Source organism: Nesoenas mayeri, assembly GCF_963082525.1.
Source record: "Nesoenas mayeri genome assembly, chromosome: 16".
Taxonomy (NCBI): domain Eukaryota; kingdom Metazoa; phylum Chordata; class Aves; order Columbiformes; family Columbidae; genus Nesoenas; species Nesoenas mayeri.
In genome coordinates this window covers 9,433,975-9,458,932 of record NC_137562.1, presented here as the reverse complement: position 1 = coordinate 9,458,932, position 24,958 = coordinate 9,433,975, and the positions used below count along the sequence as shown (strand labels likewise).

General features: G+C 47.5%; 1 protein-coding gene across 3 annotated transcripts in view; it reads left to right on the top strand.

The window, feature by feature from the left end:
• Positions 1–24,958, top strand: part of KCNQ2 (potassium voltage-gated channel subfamily Q member 2) — a gene marked incomplete at both ends in the record, with an annotated part of 63,460 nt that continues 38,502 nt past the window's right edge. For all 3 annotated transcript variants that reach the window (XM_080354772.1, XM_080354774.1, XM_080354773.1), the window contains 4 exons: positions 1–296; positions 22,120–22,210; positions 22,677–22,803; positions 23,896–24,071. In XM_080354772.1, the coding sequence (XP_080210898.1) occupies positions 1–296; positions 22,120–22,210; positions 22,677–22,803; positions 23,896–24,071 (690 nt within the window). The remainder of the gene's footprint in view (positions 297–22,119; positions 22,211–22,676; positions 22,804–23,895; positions 24,072–24,958) is intronic.

Here is a 24,958-nt window from a genome sequence, read left to right as displayed (position 1 = left end):
ATGGTACAGAAATCCCGCAACGGAGGCGTTTACCCGGGTCCCGCCGCTGAGAAGAAGCTCAAGGTGGGCTTCGTGGGGCTGGACCCGGGAGCCCCGGACTCCAGCCGGGACGGGGCGCTCCTGATCGCCGGCTCCGAGAGCAGCAAGCGGGGCAGCATCCTCAGCAAACCCCGCTCCGGGGTGTCGGGCAGCGGGAAACCCCCCAAAAGGAATGCATTTTACCGCAAGCTGCAGAATTTCCTCTACAATGTACTGGAGAGACCGCGGGGCTGGGCTTTCATTTACCACGCATACGTGTGAGTAAAAGGGCTGGGAGGCAAACCCGACGGGAGAGACCCCCCAACCCGGTCCGGATCTATCCTCTTTCGCCCCCCATCCCAGCCCCCAAAATGCGTGTCGGAGGGGGAGGATGCTCCAGCTGCAGAGCGGGTGCCAGGGTTGGTTGGGAAGCCCCAGAGGGCTGGATGCTGGGGACCAGCGGAGGCTGAGTCCCCCCCCAGCCCCGGGAGGAGCCGGGTCGCCGCTGCATCGCTGGCCCAGCCGGTGCTCGGGCAAACCACGCGGGGATGGGGGGCGGTGGGTAAGGGAATCCGGGGGAGTTGGCGAGAGAAGCTGCTCCTGCAGAGCTGGGGGGTGGCTCCCCCAGGGAGGTGCAATGCACCGGCCCCCTGTCCCCCCTCCCTGCCCGCTCTTGCTTGCGGGGGAAGGGGCTGCTCATGCGGTGGGTGCAGGGGGCTGGAGCAGCGGGAGTGATGGGTAGGGACTGCTCCTCCGTCTTGCTTGAAATCACCATAGCAATGCTGTGAGCAGAGGAACAAAAAAGCTCTGCTCAGGCAGTGTCTTTCCTCCTCCCACCCCCTAGCGCTCCTTCTCCCCTGGCCCCATCTTTGGCTGCTGGGTGGCTTGCGAAGGGTTTGGGACCAGGGTTGGTTTTGTGGCTCTGCACTGGGTTCTAGTGATATTTCTTATCCCTTTATGAGAAGCCACTGAATTAAAGATGTGTCTAGAAAGGAATGCTAATCAGTGTCTGGGGCTTCCTGGCTGCACAGTGATGGAGCGGTAAACAAAGGAGCAGTCCCAGGGTGCACATTTCCCCTCTGCCACCCAGTTTTTTTTAGCCAGAAATGGCCACATCTAACCCGCAGTTTGGCAGAAAGATGCCCACATCTGAAGGCATTGCTGCAGAGGGAGAGCAGATGACTTCCCATTGTTTAGAGGATGGCAAGGGGAGGGTCAAGATAAATTGCTGTGTTACTGCAACTCCCTTCCCTCTGGGACTTTCCACAGTCCCACCGGGCTCTTCTGCAGGCCTGGGCTCAGGCTTGAGTGCTTGTTCCCTTGGTGCTGATGGGGTTTTTTTTTGTTTGCATGTTTTTCCATCATGGCTAGGGCCTGTGTCAGCCCCAGCAAGATTTTTTTGGGGGGGGGAGTGGGGATGCTGGAACCTTTTTATTTCCCTCGTCATTTTGCTGTTACGCTGTTCTCAGCTAAAATGTTGGGTTATGCTTTCTGGTCCTCAGCCATTTTGTACATTGAGGCCTCCCAGAGAGGTGTTGGTGAATCCTGTTGGTGAAACGCTGGCTGGGTGGAAGGGGGAGCTTTGCTGGGCACTGCAGCGAGTTGGGGTCCTTGCAAAGGGCTCTTCTTCCAAGGAACAGGGGAGAGGAGAAGAGGCAGCATCGCTGGAGCTCAGTTGCAGCTATGAGGAGCAGTGTGATGTCCAGCACTGGGACCCGTGAGCATCCTCCATGCTCAGGGCCATTCTCTGGACTTGCTGGCAGCTTGTTTCACAAAATCCTCTACAATCGTGTGAAGTAGCTGAGTGTTCATGTTGTGAGCTGGGTGCTTGTGCATGCACCAAGAATGGGGAGGATGTTGTGTGCAACATGCTATTAGATGTAGTAGAGACCCCATCCTGGGGTTGTTGGGGTGACAATGACAGAAGTGGAAAGGGCTGAAAGCCAAGTGGTAAGAGGCAAGGGTAGCCCTCACTTTGAGGGCTTTATAAACATCTTTGGCTTAAGACAACAGCTCTGTTTTAACTTCTGACCCTTCTGGCTCTCTGCGTGGCGTTTGCTTGGGCAACCAGTAATCCAGGAGTGGGGACATCCCAAACTGACCTGCTGCCAGGACTCCCTTTCCCGTGACCGCCTTGTCCCTCATGTCAGGCCAGGGTCCCCTTGGTTCTCACTGTGCAGCTGCTTCCTTCCCCCATCCCAAGCAGCTGTGTTTCTCCTGGGCTCCTGACTCCACCTGTCCCTTCTGTGACACCACATGGAGCTGTGCCCTCCTATTAGAAAATGCTGGCCTGGGATGTGCTGAGAACTGGGGACGGTCCCTGGCTCACCTTGGGGGTGATACCCAAGCAGCTGGGAGATATAACCACCATAAAACCATCCTCTGACCCCCACCCATGGACCCATTGGGAAAAGGAGGCTGAATTCAGGGCTGAAGTGGTAATTGCACCCATGTCTGTGAACCATCAGTGATACAATTAATTTTTTACTATGTTTCAGGAAGTTACATGGATTCCGGTCTTCTGAGCTATGTGTATGAATGGTTTAGCCTTAGGGGTCTATAAATTTATTATTTAAAGTGCTGAAGGATGTGGTAAGCATTATACAAAGTCACCAGCATCAGCCCGTGCAATGGTTACCGCTCTGTGCCAGCTCTGCGTGGGTATGAGTGGGGCAGGGACGGCATTTCCTGGGTTTCTGCACCTAGAACTCCCTAATCCAGACAGACAGGACAGAGAAAAGGCTTAGTGCCTTTTTTCTTTTTTCCAAAGATATGGCAGGAAGAAGAGACTGGCTCAAGGTCATAAAGTTTGTATGTGTGGTGCAGCGCCCTCCCCATGCTATTGGGGTCACACTGTCTTCTCCCGCCCAAAACCCCATTTTGTGCCAAAAGTCTTGAGCACAAAAGCACCTTTAGCCTTCACACAGCAGGAGGGGAGTCCTGAGGATGGCTGGATGGAGCAGCCCCGTCCTGCTGCCTGACCCCACCTGCCAGCACCATTTCCCTGCTCCTGCTACTCACGAGGACTTTCTTGCATGAAGATTTGTGAACTATTTGCCCTGTGGATGAGTACATGACCCTGCAAGGTGGTGGGTGGGTGTTTTTTTACCTTGTTTTGTTGCTGATAGACCCCACTGCATTTCTGTGTGTGGAGCTGCTGTGCTGCTCAGGCAGCCTCCCTGCACCCAAATGCCAAGGCACAAACTGTTAATATAGAGACTCTTCCAGCATGGACATTAATAAATTTTAAATTTTAATAAATTTGAGAGGTGCCTCTGTGTAAATACCACTGATAAATGTCTGTCTGCAGAGGCCTGTCTCCCAGGCTGGTATTGCACTAGGCGATTGATGTGCTGCTTTGAGAAGCCCATGCAAGCTGCATTTATTTCCAGTGTTGCATCCTAGATCCAATCCATCTGATTCTTTTCCCCACCTCTTCTTCCTGTCATTACTTATTCCCCTTTGCACCATTTCATGCATAGGAAACCAGGGAAATTCAGAGCAGCTCCCAGCCCCAAACTCATTAACGTGGTTTCATCTCAGATGTTGCCTCTGTAAAAAAAGCACTATTACCTCTGTGAGCAAAAGCACTATTTTGTATCTGTGTTGCGATTCATTTTTATACTTATTAGCTCTTCCTACACTGGCACAACTGTGTGACCTGCTCATGGTAGCTGTGTGTGTGTATACAGATTATATATAATATATATATTTTGCACAGCCCTATGGACAACTGAGCCTGACAGGTCCCATTTTTGAGCATGGCTGGAGTTGGACTCAGGCTCCCAAAGATCTGAGCCTCCCTTCTCTCTCATCTTCTCCCGGTGTTTCACTTGACATCTTTAATTTCCCTTTTTTCTTTTTTGACAGAGCCTTATCAATGCAGCACGTGGCCCCATTCTGTTCAAGGTTGAGCTGAAACTTGAAAAGTTGAGCCCTGCCTAAATATCAGGCCAGGCTTTTTGAGGAATGCAACAGGGTTCTTTGCACAGGAAGGCGTTTTGCCTCCAAAATGTTTCCATTTTATTTCTTTCAAAAATTTAGATTTTTCTTTTTCCTTCTACTTTTTTTTACCTTGGTTGTTGTAACCTGTCCTGTGCTGAGTTTGAAGGGCTGTGATACTTGAAAGTGACTTTTGTCCCTGCCTGCCATCTAATTTCAGGAGGGATCACTGTATTCTGTGCCAGCCTAAGCAAGGTACTTGCGCTGGGCATCTCCATAGCCCAATGTGTCTGGAGACACATCTGCTGATCTCCTGGCTGCGCTGCTTGTGTTTGGTCACCAAAATGAAGGTATGGGGAGCTGGATTTGGGGCAGTAACAAGAAAACAGCCTGTGTTCCGACAGTTTTAAAGCTGTGTCCCCAGAGCCAATGTAATTCTTGCATTTCCTGCTTTGAATTTACAACCTTAATGCGTCTTTTTAACTGCATTAAAAATAGGTTTGGATGCACTTTTTTATCCGCATACGGTGCACCATGTATTCAGTTAATTAAGCAAGTGCATGGACTCAAATTATAGTAAGGAAGAACATTTCCTCCCTGCCTAATTCTATTAAAATTTCCTTGTGCCATCCTCATCCCGTTTTTTCTTCCCTTTTAACCCAGCCAAAAGCCACTTCTCTCTCCAGAAAGTCTCCTCTCCATGCTGCCCGCATCCTGGCATCACCTCATCTGGCCGTCAGGAGGATGGAGACTTGGTGCAATTACTTCCCTGAGGGCCCAGGGTTTCTCAGTGCAGAGGTGGCCTCTTTCATGACTCCTGCTCCTCAGGGATTGAAGAAAACATGGTTATTTCATATAGATCCATTCCAAGATAATATTTTTGCATAGGACTGAGTGGCTCTAGGAGCGCCCAGACATTTTTCTGCTGCCCGGGTTGGATTTTTAGGCAGCTGTTTTGTTCTTCACTTACATTTTTTCATATTTGCTTTATGGCATTTTATTAGGGGTAAATTTAGTTTGATGCTCTCATTTATCCATCCTCAAGCACCAAGGGGTGGTTGTTCATGTCCAGTCCTCACCCACAGCAGGGATATTGCTGGCAGGGATGATGCCACCAAACTCAGCCCATCACAGGTGACATGCAGGGACCTCCTGGATTCTCCTCCCTGTGTCCTAGTGAGTACATGGGATGAAGGGGCTGATACAGATCTCCCATAGGTGCTGCATTAATGGAACTGCTGGGCTTGGACCTCTGGTGGCGATGCCCTTCAGCTGCACAGTTGTGTCTGTCCTTGGGACCAGGGAGACCCTCCTGCTGTGATGCCTCATGAGCTTCTCTCCAGCTGCTTAGTCAGAGCTTGGTGGGAGCAACCTGATTTCAGTCGCTTTAATGTGTCACGTTCCAGCCGTCACATTCACCCCACACTGACATTAAGGAACTGAAAAACAAGCCGATCCTCCGGGTGACCTCCTTTCTGTGCTGCAACACACCTCAACTAGATGAGTCTTGCTATGGCTCGATTTATTGTAAGAGGCAATAACTCAAAAAGCAAACCCTGAATCCTGTACTGGAGGGAAGATAGGCATTGATTTAAGAGATGCAGTTAGCAAACATCAAGGGGTTTTGTTTGTTTGTTTTGATTTTCATTGCAGAGAGGGAGAGGACATTAGCACAGTGAGACACTGTGATTTGTTTGGTGGGGCAAAGGGTTTGCCAGTCTGTTTGGCATCAGTGGGGCTTACCAGCATAAAAACTCACCTAAGTTTGGTATTTGGCTTCTGGGACACATCTGGCAAACACTTAGTGCTGCATAGTCCCTTTTAAGGTGGCCCAAATGCTCGGTTGTTTTCTTAGTTCCTGAGGGACAGATTCCTGTTGAAATTGTGGTGGCAGGGACATGCCAGTCCTTTTTTTCTGGGATGGCCCCACTAGGACTGCAAGAGCAGGTATTTAAATGTGGGCCCTTGGTGAATGAGCCCATCCACCCAGATTGAAAGAAAAATGTTGTTTTTTTCCATAAGAACTAGTTGTGAGATACTTGATCATTTCACTGAAGCTGTGGGTGACCTCAGCTCCTGGCCTTATCCTGGGTAAACTGCAAATGTGGCCTACTATGACACTCACATTGAAGATGTTTTGGGGGAGTCATGCGCATTTGTTCTAAAGCACTGAATTAATTACATAGAGTGTTGGTTGGTGCAGAGTATCCTGCACGAGTCACTGGCTGGGATGGCAAGAGCTGCTTTATTACAGCCTTGGGGCATCTTGGCTGTCAAACTGCCAATAAATGAGGCAAACTGAAGCATTCCTCCAGATCTCTGATCTGTCTTTAGTATCACTCCAGCCTCTTAATGTGCTTTTTTAGATGTGTGGAAAGCTTTGGTGTCTGTAAGTGCCTAACTGGTGATTTAGAGTGGATTTGACGTTAAAGGGCAGCCTTTCCAAGGTGTGGGGAGCAGAAGACCGGTGAGATCTTCTCGCCTCTCACTCTTACTGCTGTAGGGAGGCAACTCAAAGTTGTATCAGGATCACTGGGACTCCTGGAACCCAAATTCCCCTCAATGCCTGGGGTGAAAGCTGGGTGGGATAAGTCCAGAGGAGGACAGAAGGCAGATGTTCAGGGCTGGAACTACTCTCTGGACACTCTGTGAGGTCAAGGTGAGAGATGGGGCCGATCCACATTGAGCTGGAATGACCAAGATCTGGGATCTACATTTACTCAGCTGTGTCTGAGAAGCAGTTTGGAGAAAGGAACTTTTATGGCAAACCTGGATCAAGTTTTGCAGACCTGCAACCCAAGACTCAGGGGAAATCAAAAGAGAATCAAGTCTTATTCATGCTGATTATGGTTCATAAGCAGCTACAGCTGTGTTTAGGCTCTTGGAGGGGAGTACCCAGAGGTCAGTCTTAATTCAGAGATCCTTCTTTTTTAATGGGAAGGTGAGACAGGGCAAAAAAAACCCCATGAAAACAGGCAAGATCAGAGGAAACAACTGTCCCTGCTTGGGCTGGGAGGCAACCACTACCCATCTGGGGATCCCACCAGTCCATTGTGGTTGACACTTGGTCTCTTCAGGACAAGACTGAAAGAGGCAGGGATTTTTTGCCTTCCAGAGAGTCTTTCCCACGGATTCACAACCGCCTCATTTGTAAGCAAACCCTGATCTACCTGGAAGTCCTGCTTTCTCCTTTAGAGCTCTGCCAGCCCAGGGAGGTGACAGCATCAAAGCAAAATGCAGCTGGGGCAATAGCTGAGCTGCTGCTGCATGCTGCGATGGATGAGCACAGCAGGACAGGCAACCCTAATGCAGCTTCCAGAGATACGCTGTCATTGCCTATAAAGTTATTATGATACACAGAGGGAAAAAAAAGAGAGAGAAAAAACCTAGCAGAAATCCTGACTCAAACGTGACTCACGTGCACCTCTTCTCCATCTCTGCTTGTAAATGCAGTAGCTCGTGTTTGGGGACCTGCTGTATGTGTTTGTTGTGATTTTGGTTTGATATGGTGGGAAAAACTAATCTGCGGTGCCAAAACAAAACTTCAGTCAAATAACAGTTAATATTGTTTTCCCTTTGGTATTGATTTTAATATTACAGTAGTGTGCGAGCACCCCAAAGGGAAATAGAGGTCTATGAGCTTCTGCTCTGCAAATCAAGCCAAAAAGAGGCAGTTCTTGCTGCAAGGACTTACTGTATTGAACAGACAAGACAGAAGAAAGGCATAAAGTAGCTGTTGGGGGACTGCTGGTAAATGTTATCTTTGCTCCATTTTTTCTTTTTAATAGTATTTGCCCAGCTGCTTATTTGCTTTTGGTTTGGTGGGTTGGTTTCTATTTGTGTTCCTTGAATTTGCAAAGGAAAGTGAGGTTGGCTTTGGCTAGAGCAGCTGATTTTGGCAGTAAATCCTGTAGCCTGAGGACCTCAGCAGGGTTAACATTGGACTGGGAGGATGAGACACATCTTCATGGGGTATGGATCTCCCGTACTGGGGCACTTTGCTGTGATCTTGCAGTTCATTACAAATGCAGCGTGTAGAGGGCTGTGAATTGGGCTTATCGGCTTTCGTGTTGTTTAAGTGTTACATGTGGCAGCGAAATGACAGTGCAGGGAGACTTTTTCTGCTGCATGTTTATGGGCTTTTGCACAACTCAGAGTCTCAAAGTGTCCATTAATTGAGTTTATGGTTGCTTGGAGGTTCATTACCTCATCTGAATAAAGTCATAAGGCATGTAAGAGCACTCCATCTTTCACTCAAGAGGAGAGCAAAGGAGTTAAATATGTGTATTATAGCTGGACAAACAGGGAGTGAGGCTGTGTTGCCTCCTGCCACTTCAAGCCATATGGTAGTTAAGCTTGAATGCTTCCAGGAGAGGTAGTGAGAAACAAGCCCTGTCCCCAGGAATAAGGATGCTCTTTGTTCTTGGGACAGGGAGACGGCATGAAAGACTCAGGCTGGTGTGGCCATTGGTTAAGTAAGGTGGTTGTTCCTCCTTCCTCTACATCTGGCAAGGCTGAAAATGCCATGTCTTGTCCAGTTAACCTCTCACTTGGGCCTTCTTCCAGGTTCCTGGGGGTTTATTAGTGATGATTTGTGCTTTAAGGACTAGTGGGAATATTCCTGAGTCATCTCCTTAGGCAGGGAGCTATTTATTTCGGTGTGTGTTACACTCCCTGGGAGTGGGTGTCTCTCTTCCGCTTTTGGATCCTGCCCTGACTCTATATAAAGCTTGAATGAGCAGCAAAGCCAACCCTCAAACTGGCTCCATCCTTTGGAAGCTTTGTGCTGCTGATCCCATCTCTCCTGGCTGAAGGAGCATGGCCGTTTGGAGCATGAGTAAGAGTCTGCATGGGGTGTTTGTCTGTCTTGGGGTTGTGTAGCTGCTGGGACAGCTTGCAGAGGCACAGTTCACCGCATGTCCAGGAGCAAGTCTTGCTCTATAGTGTCTCATGAGCACAGTGGAAGTGTGATTTGTACCTTCTTTGCTCTGCTGAGATCGATTTGCTGATGATGTTGGGTTTTCGCTCAGTGGGATTTTCCTTATTTAAGAGAGATGAGAGATTTCAGAGTGTCTGCAATTCTCTGTTGGTATCAGAGCACAGGTGCCACAGGCAGATGCAGATCGGTTCCTCCAAGACACTGCCAGCGCAGGAGCTGCCAGGTTTGGAGGAATTTCACTGTTATTTCTCCTGGGATGGTCCTTTTTCAGACACATCCCATGCTTGCTTGGTGGCCTTGCAAAAAGCTGCCTTACTGTGCATGATTTGGGGGTGCAAGGAGAGCCCTTCATGTAGCAGCTTTCTGGGGAGCTGCAAATAAGCCAGTGTGCTGATGACCATATTCATCCAAAAGCTGCCTTCACACCCAATTAAGCATCACCCTGAGCCAGAGGGACAAGTCCTCATGTCATTATGTCTTGAACTAAATTGCTGGCACTTCATGAGTGCTCTGTCTCCATAGCCTGAGGGACTAATGCCTTTAATCTGTATCAGCACCAAATAAACTGTTGATGTGACCTCGTGATTTGGTCCTTGTGGGTGCTGGATGTGTACCACTGGAGTTGTCTTTTTTTGAGTTATGGCTATTCCTGTAAGGAAGGAAAGAGACCTAGAGAAACGAGATTTCCCTGCACTCTTTGTAATTTGTCAGACACAACATGCAGTCGCACAGAATTTTGCATGGAATTTTTCTTGTTTCCCATGTTTTCCCATTTAACATTTAGATGTTTTAATGCTGTTCTCATTTAGCAGCTTTTCCCTTGCCATACCAGCTAATGAGTGGTAGGAAGAATTTCTGCAGTGACCTTTTGCTGCTGCTGTTGTTTTTCTTTTCTGCAACAGAAATCAGATATAATTTGAAATGTTGTCTGAGCTACCCCTCCAGCCCTGAGCCTGTTTGTGGGTGGTGGGAGCATCTCAATTTGTGTTAAATGGCAGAGAGCAAGCTGCTGAGGCTTAGTCTGTGAATCAGTAGATCTCCCATTTTAGCCTGGAATAAATAATACCATGTAGATTTGAAACTTGTTTTCAAGTTGGTGATGGATTAACCTGCCTCAAGTATGGGGGGAATGATTGGAGGTTGTGAGAAAATGGAAAAGTAATGGAAGTGCCTGAATAAGATGAGTGAATGGGACTCTGGGGATATCCCTGTTTTTTCCCACTGTTTCTCCTGGGAGATGAGGGTGTAGACATCTACAAACAGGCAAGGAGTATCCCACCCTCAGGTCTCCACTCTTGATTTGGAACAGCCAAATCTGGGAGACCTGCTGGCAGGTAGGGCTGGTCATTGCCTGGGCTTGACCCATCTGAATGTGAGAACTAGAGCACCTGGGAAGCACCTTCATTGAAGTGGCCACTTTGGCCATGCAAGTATTGCATTTTTGCAAATGCAAATAATCCCTTCGTGGGTGAGGTGTGGGTATAGAGCACCTGCCCAAGCCCCAGCTCCATGCAGAGAACTGGGCTGAACCTCCAAAGTGATTCCAGCACTACCCAACCCTGCTCTTCATCTGCTCCCACGTGGAGAAGGGCCAGGTTATTAAAAACCCCGGAGAAATTCATTAAGCTAATGGATTGTCAGCCCCCAACTGTGGCTGGGGAGGCCCATCTACACTGCAGTCACATCCCGTGGGATGCGAGTTGGGAAGAGCAGCCGGAGCTGAGCCCGACCCTGTTCTGCCATTCCCGGATGGTGGGATGTGCACCCGTGTGTGAAACATGGGCTGGTAGAGCATCCCAGGGAGGCAGCACAGACCTGATGGGATGGCTCACTTATTTTTCATTTGCTAAAAGCCCAGCAGAAATTAAATGAAAATTAATTAAACCTTATTTTTTTTCACCCTCTCCCTCCTGCTTCCTCTTGCTCTTTGCTGTTTCTATGGAAGACTGAAAAAAATGTGCTAGAGAGGAAACTAAGCACTGAGCATCCTTTCATGAATGCAGAATATGGCCCCCATGGGACTGCAGGAAAGGGCCTGTAATTACGAGGAGTGTCCTGCGAGGCTGGGTTACACAACCAGGATGGAGAGCTGCTCCTGCTTTGGTTTAGCAGCAGGCTGATGATGCTGTAACTCAAAATACTACCTGGCTGTTATCCATTCATTGCTTTTTATCACTGTGTGTGTCCTCAACGTGCAGCACAGACCACTTGTGAGGCTCTGAGCCAACAAGGAGGTAGGAAGGAGCACATAGTTTCATAAAAGGGCTGTTTGATATGTACAGTGCATAGTGACATTATTCCAGACAGCCAGAGCATATCTTGGAGCCAGCTGACAAATTGGTGGGGAGATCTTATACGATGTCACCCAGTGAAGGTGACACTTTCCCTGATAGGGCAGGAGCAGGAGGCCCCGATGAAGTCACACTCTAGCATCTCCTCATGAGCTCTACACCAGCTGCTGTCACCTGGATTAAGAGCCAAGTTAATGTCTGACAAAGGCATTTAGGACTGTAGTAAGTGCTGTGAGATGTTGAGAATGGTGGAACACTGGTCCAGGTTGCCCAGAGAGGTAGTGGTTGTACCATCTCTAGAGACATCCCAGGCCAGGCTGGACGGGGCTCTGAGCAACCTGAGCTGGTGAAGATGTCCCTGCTCATGGCAGGGATGGCACTGGGTGAGCTGGGAAGGTCCCTTCAACCCAAACTGTTCTGTGATTCTGTGTCATACAGGGGAGGACTAACCCCTTGGCTGTGGTGCTGGGCATGCCCTGGTGCCATGTGCTGGAAGACATTGCTCCTGTGTGCTCCTGGGTGGCTTCGTTCTGTCACTTACTGGCTCTGGTCCATGTGAACCGTTGTTAGCAGTGTGCTTTGCAGTGGTTTTGTGCCAGGCTTTATTCTGCTCTAGAAGCATTTATTGGTTGGTGATGGCCATGGGCATGTCTTGACCTTTGTGTAGGTTTAACCTCAGCTGTTGCCCTGTGTGCTGGGGGGTGAATCGTTACCCTTGTTATCCAGTTTGGGAGCTGAGGTGTGGAGGAATTTGGTGATGTGGGATACCTGTGGTATAATCCAGCATCCCCGCTCACTGTGCTCTAAACTTGGCCTCTCCCTCTCCAGCAGTAATAACCATTTCCCATACAGACAAGGAGGCTTTAACAATGCATCCTTGTCCCGTCAGACCTTCCTAGGCTTTGAATTATTAAATATTGTCTCAAATCTCCATTATAAAGGTTGTTAGGGCCAAGCTACTTATCAGAATAGAAAATAGTCAGTTTCTGTACTTTAACAGTTGGCTTTATCTACTTGTGGGATTTACAATAAATGAGAAGAGTTTAAAAAAAGGGAAAAAAATCATGAGAGGTTGGAAGTAAACACAGATTAAGATACTTGCAAGAGAATGTTCAGTTTTCTGTCTCAGTACCCACGTGGTCACTGGTCTCTATCTTCTGTCTAAAACAAAATCACATGCAAATTCATTAGTATTAATAGGCTGGAGAGCGTTTGCTGCTGTGACTCCCACGATGCCAGGTTACAGATTGCCCTCAGTGCTTCATGGGTACCCCTTCCCACACCCCCATCACTGTCCCCTGTCAGCTGGCAGAGGCTCTGGCCATGTTTCTACACAGTAATTGTACACTTAACTGTGAGGGAGCAACAAAAAGCTGCAGATGCAGAAGGAGACCCAGGGCCAGCTGCAGACTCCAGCCAGCTGCGGAGCTCAGGGATGGGTTTATTATTTCTGCGGGCCTGAAGCCCTGGTTGTAGAACACTGTGATTTCCAAGGTCAGATTTTTGCTCACTGCTTGTGAGACATTTCATGGTACCCTTGCTGCTCTGCAAAAGGCTGGGTTTGTGTTATTTCCCTGCTCTAGAACAGTCTGGACACAGCTGGACACATCTGTGCTGTGCACCTGCAGCATCCCAGAGTGGGGCTTCTTGATTTGGCCCAGGTAGGTGATCCCTGGCTTTCCCAGGTGATAAACCATGGAAACCAGCTTGTGAGTGAGCTGGAAGTTGGAAGCAGGGTCACAGTGCTGTCAGCATGGGTTTGATTTCCTTAGACCCTGTGAGAGCGGAACCATCCCCTTGTCATGCTCCTGAGTGAAGCTGTGACAGCTCTGCCAGGGAGCAGCCCAGCAGCAGAACAGCTCAATGCTGCCAGGGAACTTGGATCCTGCCTGAAAAAAGGGGTTAAAAGCAGGTTTTTGCAAGCCTTTGCCTGCCATTTTAAATGGGAAGGATGTTTCCCTGACAACGAGATGGATGCTTCCCAGCAGAGCATATGGCTCCCATCGACTTTGATTTACCGGCGTGTTGAAATGGCAGCTAGATAATCTCTCTTCAGCTTTAATGTGTCCGTGCCCTGTGCCCCGTGTCCCTGTTACTTGTAAGCTTCAAAGCACTGTGGGTCTGGCCCCTGCAGCACTGGCCTTATTCCTGGCCCATCCCAGGGCTGTAGCTGCTGGCATCCCATGTCAAGGCTGGGACCAGGGACCTGAGCATCACCTGGAGCAAGGAGCTGCAGGGTGGGCAGGAAAACCTTCCCTATCTGCTGCCTTTCCTCAGCCCAACAACTCTTCCTTCTTGGATAATATAATCTGCAGCCCTCTCTTCCTACTCTCCTCCCTGCTTTAAATAATTTTTAGATGTTTTCCACCTTTCACCACACAATCATCTGCCTCCTGCAGCTTGCTATATATTATTGTGTTTACTGGCACAGGGAAATAAGGAGAGGGAACAAACCTGTCATTTGCGGAGCTGGGGAACTGGGGGGAGCTGGTTTTTGTGAGCTCGTGGCTCTCCCAGGCACAGGGCTTGGGAAATGGCTGGGAAGGGTGGCCTTAAATGAGATTAAAGTGTGGGGCTGGCCCGCAGATAGCTGCGCTGCAGGGACTGGGGGGCACCTGCAGCCTTCTTCCCTCTCCCACTGGTGCAGGTTTTTGGGGGAGCTATGGGTGAGGCAATGCCTCCTTCTTTGGAAGCATCCAGGTGATCCAAAAAGCCCTGAATGCAACAAATCCCCAAAGCTACCCAGCCTGAAAAGCTTTAAAAAGGAGGCAACTGAGGTTGCCATCATTTCTTCCAGCAGGAGCATTGCTTTCCCTTCCTCTCTGGGCATCCTCTCCCCTTGCCAGGGGCTTTTGATGGTGATGGGGCTGAGCTGTGATCTGCTCTCCTATCCACACCTGGCCACCTGCTTGCTGTGTTTTCAGTTATGCTGGAGAAGAAGCAAGAGATAAAATGATTAATTGGTGCTGGGAATTAATTTGTCAGGTGCAAGGAGAGGCTGTGTCTAGGCAGACCTGGCTCTCTGTGCAGGTGGGGTGGGTGTCATGAGCTGCCTGTTCTCTAGACACCAACGTGGGTGGTGGCAGGAGGTGCTCCCTGTCGCTCCTAGGGAGCAGCATGACTGGAGCAAATCTGTCTGCAGCTCAGGGAAATATTACCTCTGTAAAGGGGAGATTGGTGGAAAAGGGCTTTAAAGCTCCTGGAAGGCCCAAAATACTTATATTAGCAGCAAAGTTAAACGGAGCTTGACTGGCAGCTGTTGTGATGCTCTCCCCTCCCTGCGGCATAACAGGCTGTTTCAGCAAATTTTTAGGGCTAAAGAGCGCTGACTTTTTAAGTCTGAGCTCTCTGGAGATGAGGCTTTGGTTTGCATCCCTTCCCCCTGAGCGGCTCCTCCTGTCTGCATGGCCAAGGTGCCATTCCAGCGTGAACCATCCTGTGCCAGCAGGAGCAGCTTCATGGACACACAAAGCACTGTGGCCACACTCTGCCACCTTTGCCATGGAAGAGCAAACTCACCTACTGATATGGGGAAGGGATGCAAAGCCGCTGGCTTTTTATTTCTTGTTGCTGGACCTAATTCTGTGTTTTCCTGCATGTTAAACTTGAATATCTCTTGGGCATTGCCAGATTCAGACCTGGCTGAGCTGAGGTGGCTCAGCCCCCTTGGCTTTTGTGGGTTTATTCTTGATTTGGACCAGTGTGAGTTGCAGAGAGGGAACGTGGTTCTGCTGATTGCAGCAATCCTGTTATTCCTCTAGGTACATTGTCTTCTGGTGTCTAAAATAAAAAAGCTGTGCACTAGCTCTCCTGCTTCTTGGCTCTTAGCTTCCTAAGCACTGGCTGGGACAAGAGAAGTAAAATTGAACAGATGGTGAAATTACCAACTCTAAGACATATTATATGGGCAGTTTGCAAATACTTCTTTCTTTTCTCCAAGACTCAGTTAATTAAGTAAACTGATGAGCAAATGAAATTAGCAATGCTTTGGTGATGCGTTGATGTTATCCGTTAGTGTTTGGCTTTGAGAAACTGTGTTCTTGTCTTCTTATTATGGAGACATGATACCAGGGATGGACCCAAAATCTCAGTTGTTCTTTGGTGGGAGGGAGCCAGAGAACATGGCTCTGGGGTCCTGCCTGTATAGGGACAAAAAACATTTGTTGAGATGTGGGAAAAGTGAGGGGTTTTTTTTTTTTTAACTGAACATGAGGATTTTGAGCCATTCAGCTGCCTGCTGTGGGTCTGAGATGGTCCATGCCGCTGCTGGGAGCCACCGAGCCTTGGTATCAGCAGCTCCCTGAGGATGCTTGTGTTTGAGGTGCTGTAATTCTTGGTGCTGTAAAACTAGTGCAAAGTCAGAGATGAGGAAGCAAAGCTCAAGGAGCTTGGGGAGACAGAGCTTGTCCTTCAGGGCAGGAATCCTTGGGCTCCAGCTGAATTGCTGATTCTGGGACAGACCTTTGAAAAACCAGCTACTATTCCTGTCTGCAGCAGGAACCAGCCCTGCACTTTTTGAGACAATCTTCCTATCTGCAATTAGACTAGAGCCTATTTTTGTATATCCCATTCCCTCGAGGAATATTTAGATGAGATGCAGCATTACATCCTACAGGGACATCTTGCTTTTAACCCAGTTTTACACCTCAGTTAAGTCAGGTCAAGTGATTTGCCCAGGTCAGTCAAAGGGACTTGACCTCAGCAAGAGGTTGTTTTTTTTCCTGTACACTCCAACCATACAGCATAGCCCTTGGCTTCTTAAATTTACTTAAATTTTTTCTCGAAGTGTTGCAGAAAAGCAGGGCTTTGCCCTTAAGACACAGAAATAACTTGATCTTCACATACAGATGAAGGTTAGATTAAGAAGGCTTGTATTCCTGTACTCATGAATAATGGTTTCTCAGAGGTAGGGAGGAAGCAGAGGCTCTTTTGGGGGAATACCCTGTGGGATGAAACAGGCAGCGCTCAGATTTCAATCTGAATAATACGGGTATTGCATGAGACAGCAACTTTCCCTCACATTAAAATCAATGAACGTGCTCTGAATAAATGCCTGCACAGACGTTTTAAGAATTACTTAAATGTCCGATATTTTATACTCTTAATTTATCTTCCAGTTCAATGTAATTGCACTGTGATCTTTAGGATTCTCTCCCATGAACTGTTTCTGCAGCTGTGTGAATATATTTTAAATATTCTTTACAAACCAAGTTTTTAAAAGAAAACCTCAGCCTGGCAGGGCTGAATCACAGCAGGGACAGACTCTTCTAGCAGGTGCAGGGGCTTGATGGATACTTTGGGTTTTCCTCCAGGCATCTGACTCCTTCAAGGCTGTGTGCGTGGGGCCAGAGAATATGCAGACAAGCATTTCCCAGTGATTCATGTGAGATGAGGACAAAGAAGAACATCAGAGCTAGAACGTTGCATGCGGTGATTATTATTAATAAAGCTTTTACTCTGAGTTGCCTTGAGTATGTCAAATGATTAGAGCTGCCTCTAATTTAAGGAATTTGAACCAGTTCCTTAAATTTAACCCCTTTTCCCACTGTAAATGTTCAGCTCTTGATCTACGTTCCCTGTCATTTCCAGATGGCTTTTGTTCTTTGAGGCTTCAATCCAGAAAAGCTCTTAAGCTCACTCTTGCTTGTTGGCATGGAGATACACAATCCTTTGCTGGACTAGGGACAATATATGTCATGTGAAACCCATTTCTGCTCAAATTCCTGAGTTCAGGTCAGGACTCTGACTCTACTGGTGACCTTGGGGCAGATGATGCTATTTCTGCTCCCTGACTATTATAAGCAAGGGGGAAAGGCTGAAGGAACTCTGAGTGGGAACTGATTCAAAAATTGGTGGATGTTGAAGGAGAAAATATCTATGAACCCGTATTTGACTGAGAAATTGCTGCCTAAACAGAGGCAAGGCAGAACAAGAGAAGTTTCATGATTTGTGCAAATACAGTAAAGCTATGGACACCTATTCCTTTTTCTGTAGTTTGTGATGGATTTGTGAAAGTTCCTTATCTGTCCATAAAGCTGAAAAGAACTTACCCAAAAACCTGATGCAAAGGAGATCTCACTCCTCCCCGACTTGGCTGGGATGTGGATGTGCAGGAGGGTTCCAGCAGGAGCACAGAAGAGGGTACAGGGCTTGGCAATGATCCTGCTCCGGCCACGTGTCCTAGAGAGACCCCAGAAAACCTCATCTGCTGGAAAACCACCTCTTGTTTGCCACCTTGCTGTGGTGCAGCAAGGAGAGCAGGTTTGCTGCATCCCTGCACAGGGGCTGGGGGTGTGTCCTGGGGTCATGCAGGTGATGATGGTGCAACAGAGCTCATCAGGAGAGCAAACCCTCTCATTTTCCTTCCCACCCCTGTTCTTCCCCTATAATGGTGTGGCTGGGAATCTTCAAGACCTTATTAATTCCCATATCCCAAATCACCATTTAGTGCAGCTTTACTGTCCACACTGCATCCTCCTCCACTACGCTGCTGTGGTCCCTTGGAGATGCTCTCTTGCTCCATTTACCCCACTGTCCTTAGTACATGAACTTCTTATTGGAGCTCTTCAGCCATCATCTTGGTGCACCAAGAAGGCACAGGAGCTATTGATGTTGTCCCAGAGGTGTCTCTGCTGAAGATTTATTTAAAAGTTTATAAACCATGAGAATCCCTTCCTTGGAGCCAGCCTGTGTGTTGTCCATAAACAATATTTTCTACCCGCATGGATGCCCAGGGACCCTTCAGGCTCTGAGGAGGAGCAGCAAGATCTGGGCTTGGTGCTGAGCGTGGCCACACCTGTGGGGAATAAGGCACCATCAGGAATTCTGCTTGGAAAAAAGAAGGCTTATTAAGGCACAGGACCGAAAGGCAGGACTCCCTGCTTCTATTTTCAGCTCTGCTAACGACAGAAGTCGCCTTGGGAGATGATTTTGGCTGAGGGCTGTGGAAAGCTGGAGTGAGGCATTTAGGCTCACGTTTAGCCTTGTAAATGAATAGCTGGGTGGCAAATCACAGCAGGATTGCTTACATGAATAAAGATGATGGATGCTTCTGGCTAAGGGTAGGTGCAATGGTATCTTTTGCAATTCGATGATATTGTTATCCCTGGAAAAGTCACGGCATTATCAGAGTTTTGCTTCTGATTCACTGAAGGTTTAAACGAAGCTGTAAATAGTTCTGATTATGAGGCTTTCTGCATCTTAAAAGGCATTTGATACTCTCTGTTGCTCCTCACCTCGATTTATTGTCATTGCCTCATTTTCGTGACCTTTGATTTGCGTTGAAGTTTCAGCTACTCAAAAGGCAGCGTTTTACAGAGACCGCAGCAAATGGATTGCTGGACTTGCAGATGGATCACCCAGAAGCATTTTGGTTTTATTTTAGCACAATTATCAACACCTCGTTTACATCCCCAAAGTAATTTTTAAGTGTTATAAATGTTTCAAGTTGTTTTCCATTGTGCAGCTCTCAAATGCTTGTAGTAAAAATCTCCTTCCTTTCCAGCTTTGCTCTTTCTAATTAAATCACTAATTCCCTTTCTGAATTCCAGGGAGAGCCAATGAAGTGTGTTACGAGCACAGCGGCTTGTTACAAGCTTATGCCACCTCCTTGTCCTGTATCCATCTCCATCCCATCCAGGAATCCCATTGCTTATTATTCCCCTGGTCCTGCACCAGAGGAACCCCAATGTTCCTTGCATGTCAGAGAGTGTTGTTTGAATACAAGTATTTCAGGAACAAATTTAAAGGTCTTTTTATATTCTTATATAAATGGGTGTGTAGATTCCAAGGGGGTTTCTTTCAGAAGGCAGATTAAATGATTAACCTGAAAAAGTTTATGATGTTTGTCATATGCTTTTATTGAGGGAAAAAAAGGACAGTCTTTCCTGTTTCAAATAATGTTAAGGTTGTTGGGGTTTTTTGTTTGTTTGTGGGTTTTTTGTTTGTTTCTTTTTAGGGAGCGTTCAGTCACTTCTTGTTCTATTGCTGTCATGAAGTACAATGGATATGAAATCTGGATATGCAGATTTTGTGCTGGGATTTATAAATTGTTATAAGAAGCTTGCAGAGGTGTTCTAAGCCAACATAACCCTGAGTGTAAAGCCAGACTTTGGATTTATTAGTATTAACAACAGCCAGATTTGCACAGCTGAGTCTTGGTGGAGCACAAGGCTAGTGCATTGTGCAGGACCCAGCTCCTGTCTACTCAGGAGGAGGATATTGTCTTCTCCAAAGCTCTAAGCAGAATTGGCATCTTTAATGTAAAAATCATTAGATGGGGTGTAATTAATGTTCCTTGCTGCACGTTAATGTTACCCAGAGTCAGGCTGCAGATGTGATTTGCTTTGATTAGATAGGTAGCTTTAAAAATTAGATTTATCCCAATCTCTGCACTATTTATTGGCCTATTTCCCTTTTCCAAGCTATCCATTATTATCTGGAGCCCTTTTCTGAGATGTCTGGGTAGATTAAGTGAAATTAAAGCAGAATCAACCTTCATGTCTTCTGCTGCTTTCCCTCCACTGGAGCTCAGAGGATATACACCATCTCTGATGTGGACATGCCTCTCACCTTTCTTCTTCAAATCCCCTGTACATAGAGGGTCTGTAGATCCTTCAAAGCCTCCCAGGAGCCTTACAGACCTCAAAACCCTGAATTCAGTTTCCTTGCAGAAAGGCTTCATTCTCTGTCTCCTTTTACAGCCTCCCAGAGGTTCATGGACCACAGGGTCAAGCAGAGCAGCTGTTTTGGGATGCTCCCCGTAGGAGGAACCAGTGCCTGCATCCCTCACTGGCAGGACTGTTCCTTACCCAGGAGCTGAACATCCCCATTGGGACTGATACAGGGGAGTTTTTGGTCCATGTGGGATTTGGCCATGGAGCCCTCATGCTTTGATGAAGAAGCTGGTGCCTTCCCTATTGCTGCCCAAGCTTGGCAGTGCTGTAATTAATGCTGGCCCTGCAAGCAGGATCTGCATCAGGTCTCCCCAGCAATGAGAGCCCTGGGGAGCACAGAGATGAAATTACAGCAGCCCTGAGCTGGCCCCAGGGAGCTAAGGGAAGGGAGGGACCAGGGCCGAGGCTGCAGTGATGTTCTGGGAAGGGAAGAAGCCACTTCTGGGCATCCCATCTCCCCGGCAGCAGCCGGACCTGCGCTGGCTCTCCCCAGATCACCCCCGCTTGCACCATCCACCCTTGGGATTCAAAGTGATAAAAGAATTTTTCCTCTTTTCTGTCTCATCCGTATCTGTCTAGTGACAAATCTAATGTATGTAATGTGGTGTTTGTCCCTGTCAGGACTTTATTCTGGATCTGTCCAAGGTGATCGCCTTGCCCACAAGTCTATGCTGATATTGGCACTTTGCTTTCAGCACCTTCTCAGGCATTTTATTGTGATGTTTGCTCTTAAAAATACAATCCGTGTTCTACTTCTTTAACCAGAAAATGTTGGATTTTCTTTTCCCCTGATCCCTTTCCATGATGCCCTTTATTTTTCCTTTTTGTCTTGTTTTCCTCTTCTCTTTCTTCTTTCATTGATTATTCATTTGTTTCTCACTCCAACGTGGGAGTTTGCAGCAGAATCTGGGCCAGCGCAGGAGCAGGGCTGCCTGACCCAGTTGCAGCTCCTTTCCTCCCACAGTGTGAAGCAGCAGCAGGGTCCTGTATCCAGCTCCTGGGGCAACTGGGAGGATGTAGGGATGGATGGTGACCACTTGGCTGCAGGGCAGGTTGTGGAAGGCTTGTTTATGGTAAGGAAGGGCTTTTAAAAGGCTGGCTTGGGGAGAAACAAAACATTTTAAGTGAGACCCAGAGAAGACACTGAGGGATGTCATGAGGGGGTTTGCAAGAGATGTTTTCCTACTCTCCTGAAGTTGTTTCAAGTCTCTAGGTACCAGATCTGGGGTGAGAAGAGGAAGTTTTCAGTTGGAAATCAGGCAGTTTCCTTATCCGGTCTGTGCTGAATTCATCTTGTTGCTGACAGGGCTCAGCCTTTGCTGAGATGGCTCTGAAGGTCCATCCAGCAAGCTGGGATGTTTCAGCCTGTGGTTCAAATGAATACTGCAAATCCTCTCTATTTTTACTTGTTATTGTGACATTAATGGTCATTGCAAAGCCACAAGCATGACCTGGTGGTGAGAAACTCCTTTTCTTTACACAACAAAAAGGAACAGCACCCACCAGCTGAACCGTACCTTATAAATATTCAATGTGCTGTTCGTAAGAATGTGAGACAAAGCCAGACAGATGAATTATTTAATGCTTTTAAAGAATGCAGCTCTTAGTTTCTCCCTGCACTGGCCTACTTTATTGTATCAGTAAATCAATCTTTGGTAAATTAATTTCCCTCCTTTTGTTTGAGCAAGCAGTGGGCATCGTGGGCTGGTGGAAACCTTCTCCGTCCCTGAGCAGCTGCCAGGACACCTCTGCAGCTGCAGACTGGGGCGTCCAGTGTCAGAACAGTCAAGCACCCGTCATTCATCTTGTGCCTTCTGATTTGCATTAGTCCATCCATGAAAAGCACAGAGTGGGCAGTTTCAATGGGGACAGGCTGTGAGTGACAGGGTGATGTGACACTTCTGAGGCTGCTTTTGGGACAGCCTGTGAATGTAGATGTCAGGGCCACAGAAGAGCAGAGTAACAACTGTCCCCATCCCAGCGTTACTACAACAAATCTAAAAACTCACCAGCCTTTCCAGGCAGCACAGAGTTATTCTGATGTGCCTGCCTAAGGAACATTAAATCCACGCAAAAAATGTCCTATCCTGGCGAGGATGGGAAATGAAGTTTGGGGCTGAAAATGCAGAAGCATCCATGGAGTTTTCTTTGGCTTTGTGTTCAAGCAAAATGCTCTCTGGACTGGTTTGAAAAATGTGAAAAACTCCTACTCTGAAAACTGATGTTCCCTGTCTCTCTTTTTTGTATCACATAGTTTCCTCCTAGTTTTCTCCTGCCTGGTGCTGTCTGTGTTTTCGACCATCGATGAGTACCAGAACAGCTCAGAAGGGGCTCTTTACATCCTGGTAAGTGGGGGGTTGCACATGAAGCCATCAGGGAGGCATTAAAATCAAAAACACAACAAAAAAAGCTGAGTTCGGGAGTATTTAACTGGGGCGAGAATGTAAACTGCTGCTTGTGAGAAGGGGTTCATTTGCATGTGCAGGTAAGAAATAAGAAAAATGTGAAAAGGAGACAGCTGTATCAGGAATAAATAATTTTAAGGATTCTTTAAACCATTTCTTCCTGAAGTTTTTTTTTTTCCATTTATGTCCAATTGCAAAATCCAGTAGCAAGACTGATCCCAACTGAAAAGCAGTTTGATGTCCAACAGCTCCACATGTTTAAAGCCCACAGATCTGCGTTCTCCCCCACACCATAACATCCCTGCAACTATTTGATCCGACATTGAGCAGCAGAGATTTGTTCCTCAAACAGCCCGTGCTCTCTATCCCACTTCTTTCCCAACTAACAGCCTTGTCTCCCCTGCAGGAAATTGTCACCATCGTGGTGTTTGGGGTTGAATACTTCGTGCGGATCTGGGCAGCCGGCTGCTGCTGCCGATACCGTGGCTGGAGGGGAAGGTTAAAATTTGCCCGCAAGCCTTTCTGTGTCATCGGTGAGTCCTGCCTCCCCACCTGGGGTTTCCTAAACCAAACTGGCTATTGCAAGCCCTCATTTGCACAGTGCTTCAGTTTCTTTACATGCATTTGGGTGTTGATCCCCAGCTGTTTCATGATCACCTCGAGAAAGAGCAAAAAGAGCAAAATCCTAATCCATAGACATGATTTTTGTTATTTTGCCTGAGGTACTGATTTTTGCAGATCTGGGAGCTGCCCCATTGCCCTGTGCACCCTGGGCATCGCTGCAACCCCTGACAGCCACAGAAAAAGGGTTTTTTTCCAGTAGAAACTGAGTGTAGGAGCTGGGATCCTGTGATCCCATGTCCAACCTTGATGCCAAATTGCTCCCAGCTCATTAAAACCCTCTGTGTCTCACTGTGCCTTCCCCGATGTTGATGAGCTGCCTCACAAGGGAGTTATGAGACTTAATTAATTCTTGTTTGTAAAGTACTTGGTGATCCTCTTGTGAAAGGGACTGTCTGGGCACAGTGGTTGCTTTTACTGGGATGAGGAGTGGGCAGAGGCCAAGCCATTTGCTGTGGACCTGCTTTCAGATGTGCAGGAGCTGGCAATGGTCATATGCAGGATTTTAGCTTTTTCCGCAGAAGAGCATCCCTAGAAAATTTGCCTAGAAACCTAGGAAAGAGGGAGGTTTGCAGGATCTTGGAGATATATAGAGCAAGGCTCTGTTTCTTGGACTTTGTCCATGAGGACCCTAGGATTGCTCTGGTGGACCTCTAGATTTTAATTCCCTAATTTAGCAGAGGGAATTCACACCTCTAGACAGCTCTGTGCCCAACTGAAAAAGGGCATGTGTTTTGTGAGGATTTAATCCACTTCAGCAGCGTTAGCACTGAATCCTATCAGAACTGAGGCTTTGCAGTATTTGACACATTTTCCATGGGAAGGATGAGCGTGGAGAAGGAAACTAGGATGCTTCCATAAGGTTCATCCAGGTTAAGATTTCTGCAGTGTCCTTCCAACACAAGATGCAACTGATACAAGGTCCCTTTCACACACAGCCTTCTACTGTTGGTAGTTGGTTCAGCAACAATATTTTTAGCTTTTCTTGCTGTCTTTTCTTGCAGACATCATGGTACTGATCGCCTCCATCGCCGTGCTGGCAGCAGGGTCCCAAGGGAACGTCTTTGCCACCTCAGCACTCAGGAGTTTGAGGTTCCTGCAGATCCTGCGCATGATCCGCATGGACCGGCGGGGCGGCACCTGGAAGCTCCTGGGCTCTGTGGTCTACGCGCACAGTAAGGTGAGCAAGCCCCAAGCAAGGACATTGAGTCACTCTTCATGTTTTCCTTCACCAGGACAATGCTTTGGTTCAGTTCTCCACCCTAAACATCTCTCAGGATTAGAAAGTTGCTGTAGAGTTACTTGGGGAGCAATGCAAAGTTGAAGACACAAGGTTTGATGGAGCCCTCCAACTGACAGAGGAGAGAAAGGAGGGATGTGTAGATGATCAGAGAACTGGAACAGGCCACCCAGAGGGGCTGTGGCATCTCCTTCTTGGGAGATATTCAAAACCTGCCTGGACATAATCTTGTGCCAACCTCCTCTGGGTGAACCTGGTTTAGCAGTGGGGTTGGACTAGATGACCTCCAGCGGTCTCTTCCAATCCCAACCATTCTGTGACATTTGCAGGGAGTGTTGTGAACGCAGTGACCACCTGCACACTGACACAGCTAATTTCAAAGAGTGAGCAATTAGCCAAGCAGCCTCGTTAAACACAAGTGCATCTTGGTCTAGGATGCAGGCATCAAAGCAGATGCGTTTCTGGAAGGAGCAGCAGCATCTCAGACGTGGTTATTGCAGAGTTCCTTTTCCCAATGTGAGATCACAGATAAGTTACAGAACTGATTCTTCATCTAAGGCTGATTTATTTTGTTTGTTTCCTCCTGCTGAATTTATGAATGTAATTTTTCTCCTCTTTCCTGTGCTTTTTTTCTCCTGAGAAGCTTAGCCAGCTTATCCAGAACTGTGTAGAAATCACAGGGAATTTGTAGGTATCTGTTGTCTACTGTTGTATTAACTTCATCCAGAGATAATCACTCCTGTGAATTCTGAATTAAAACTTCTCTGAAACTGACGTGTTGTATCCAGACCCCAACTTTTCATCTCTTTCATGGTTAGTGGAAGGGA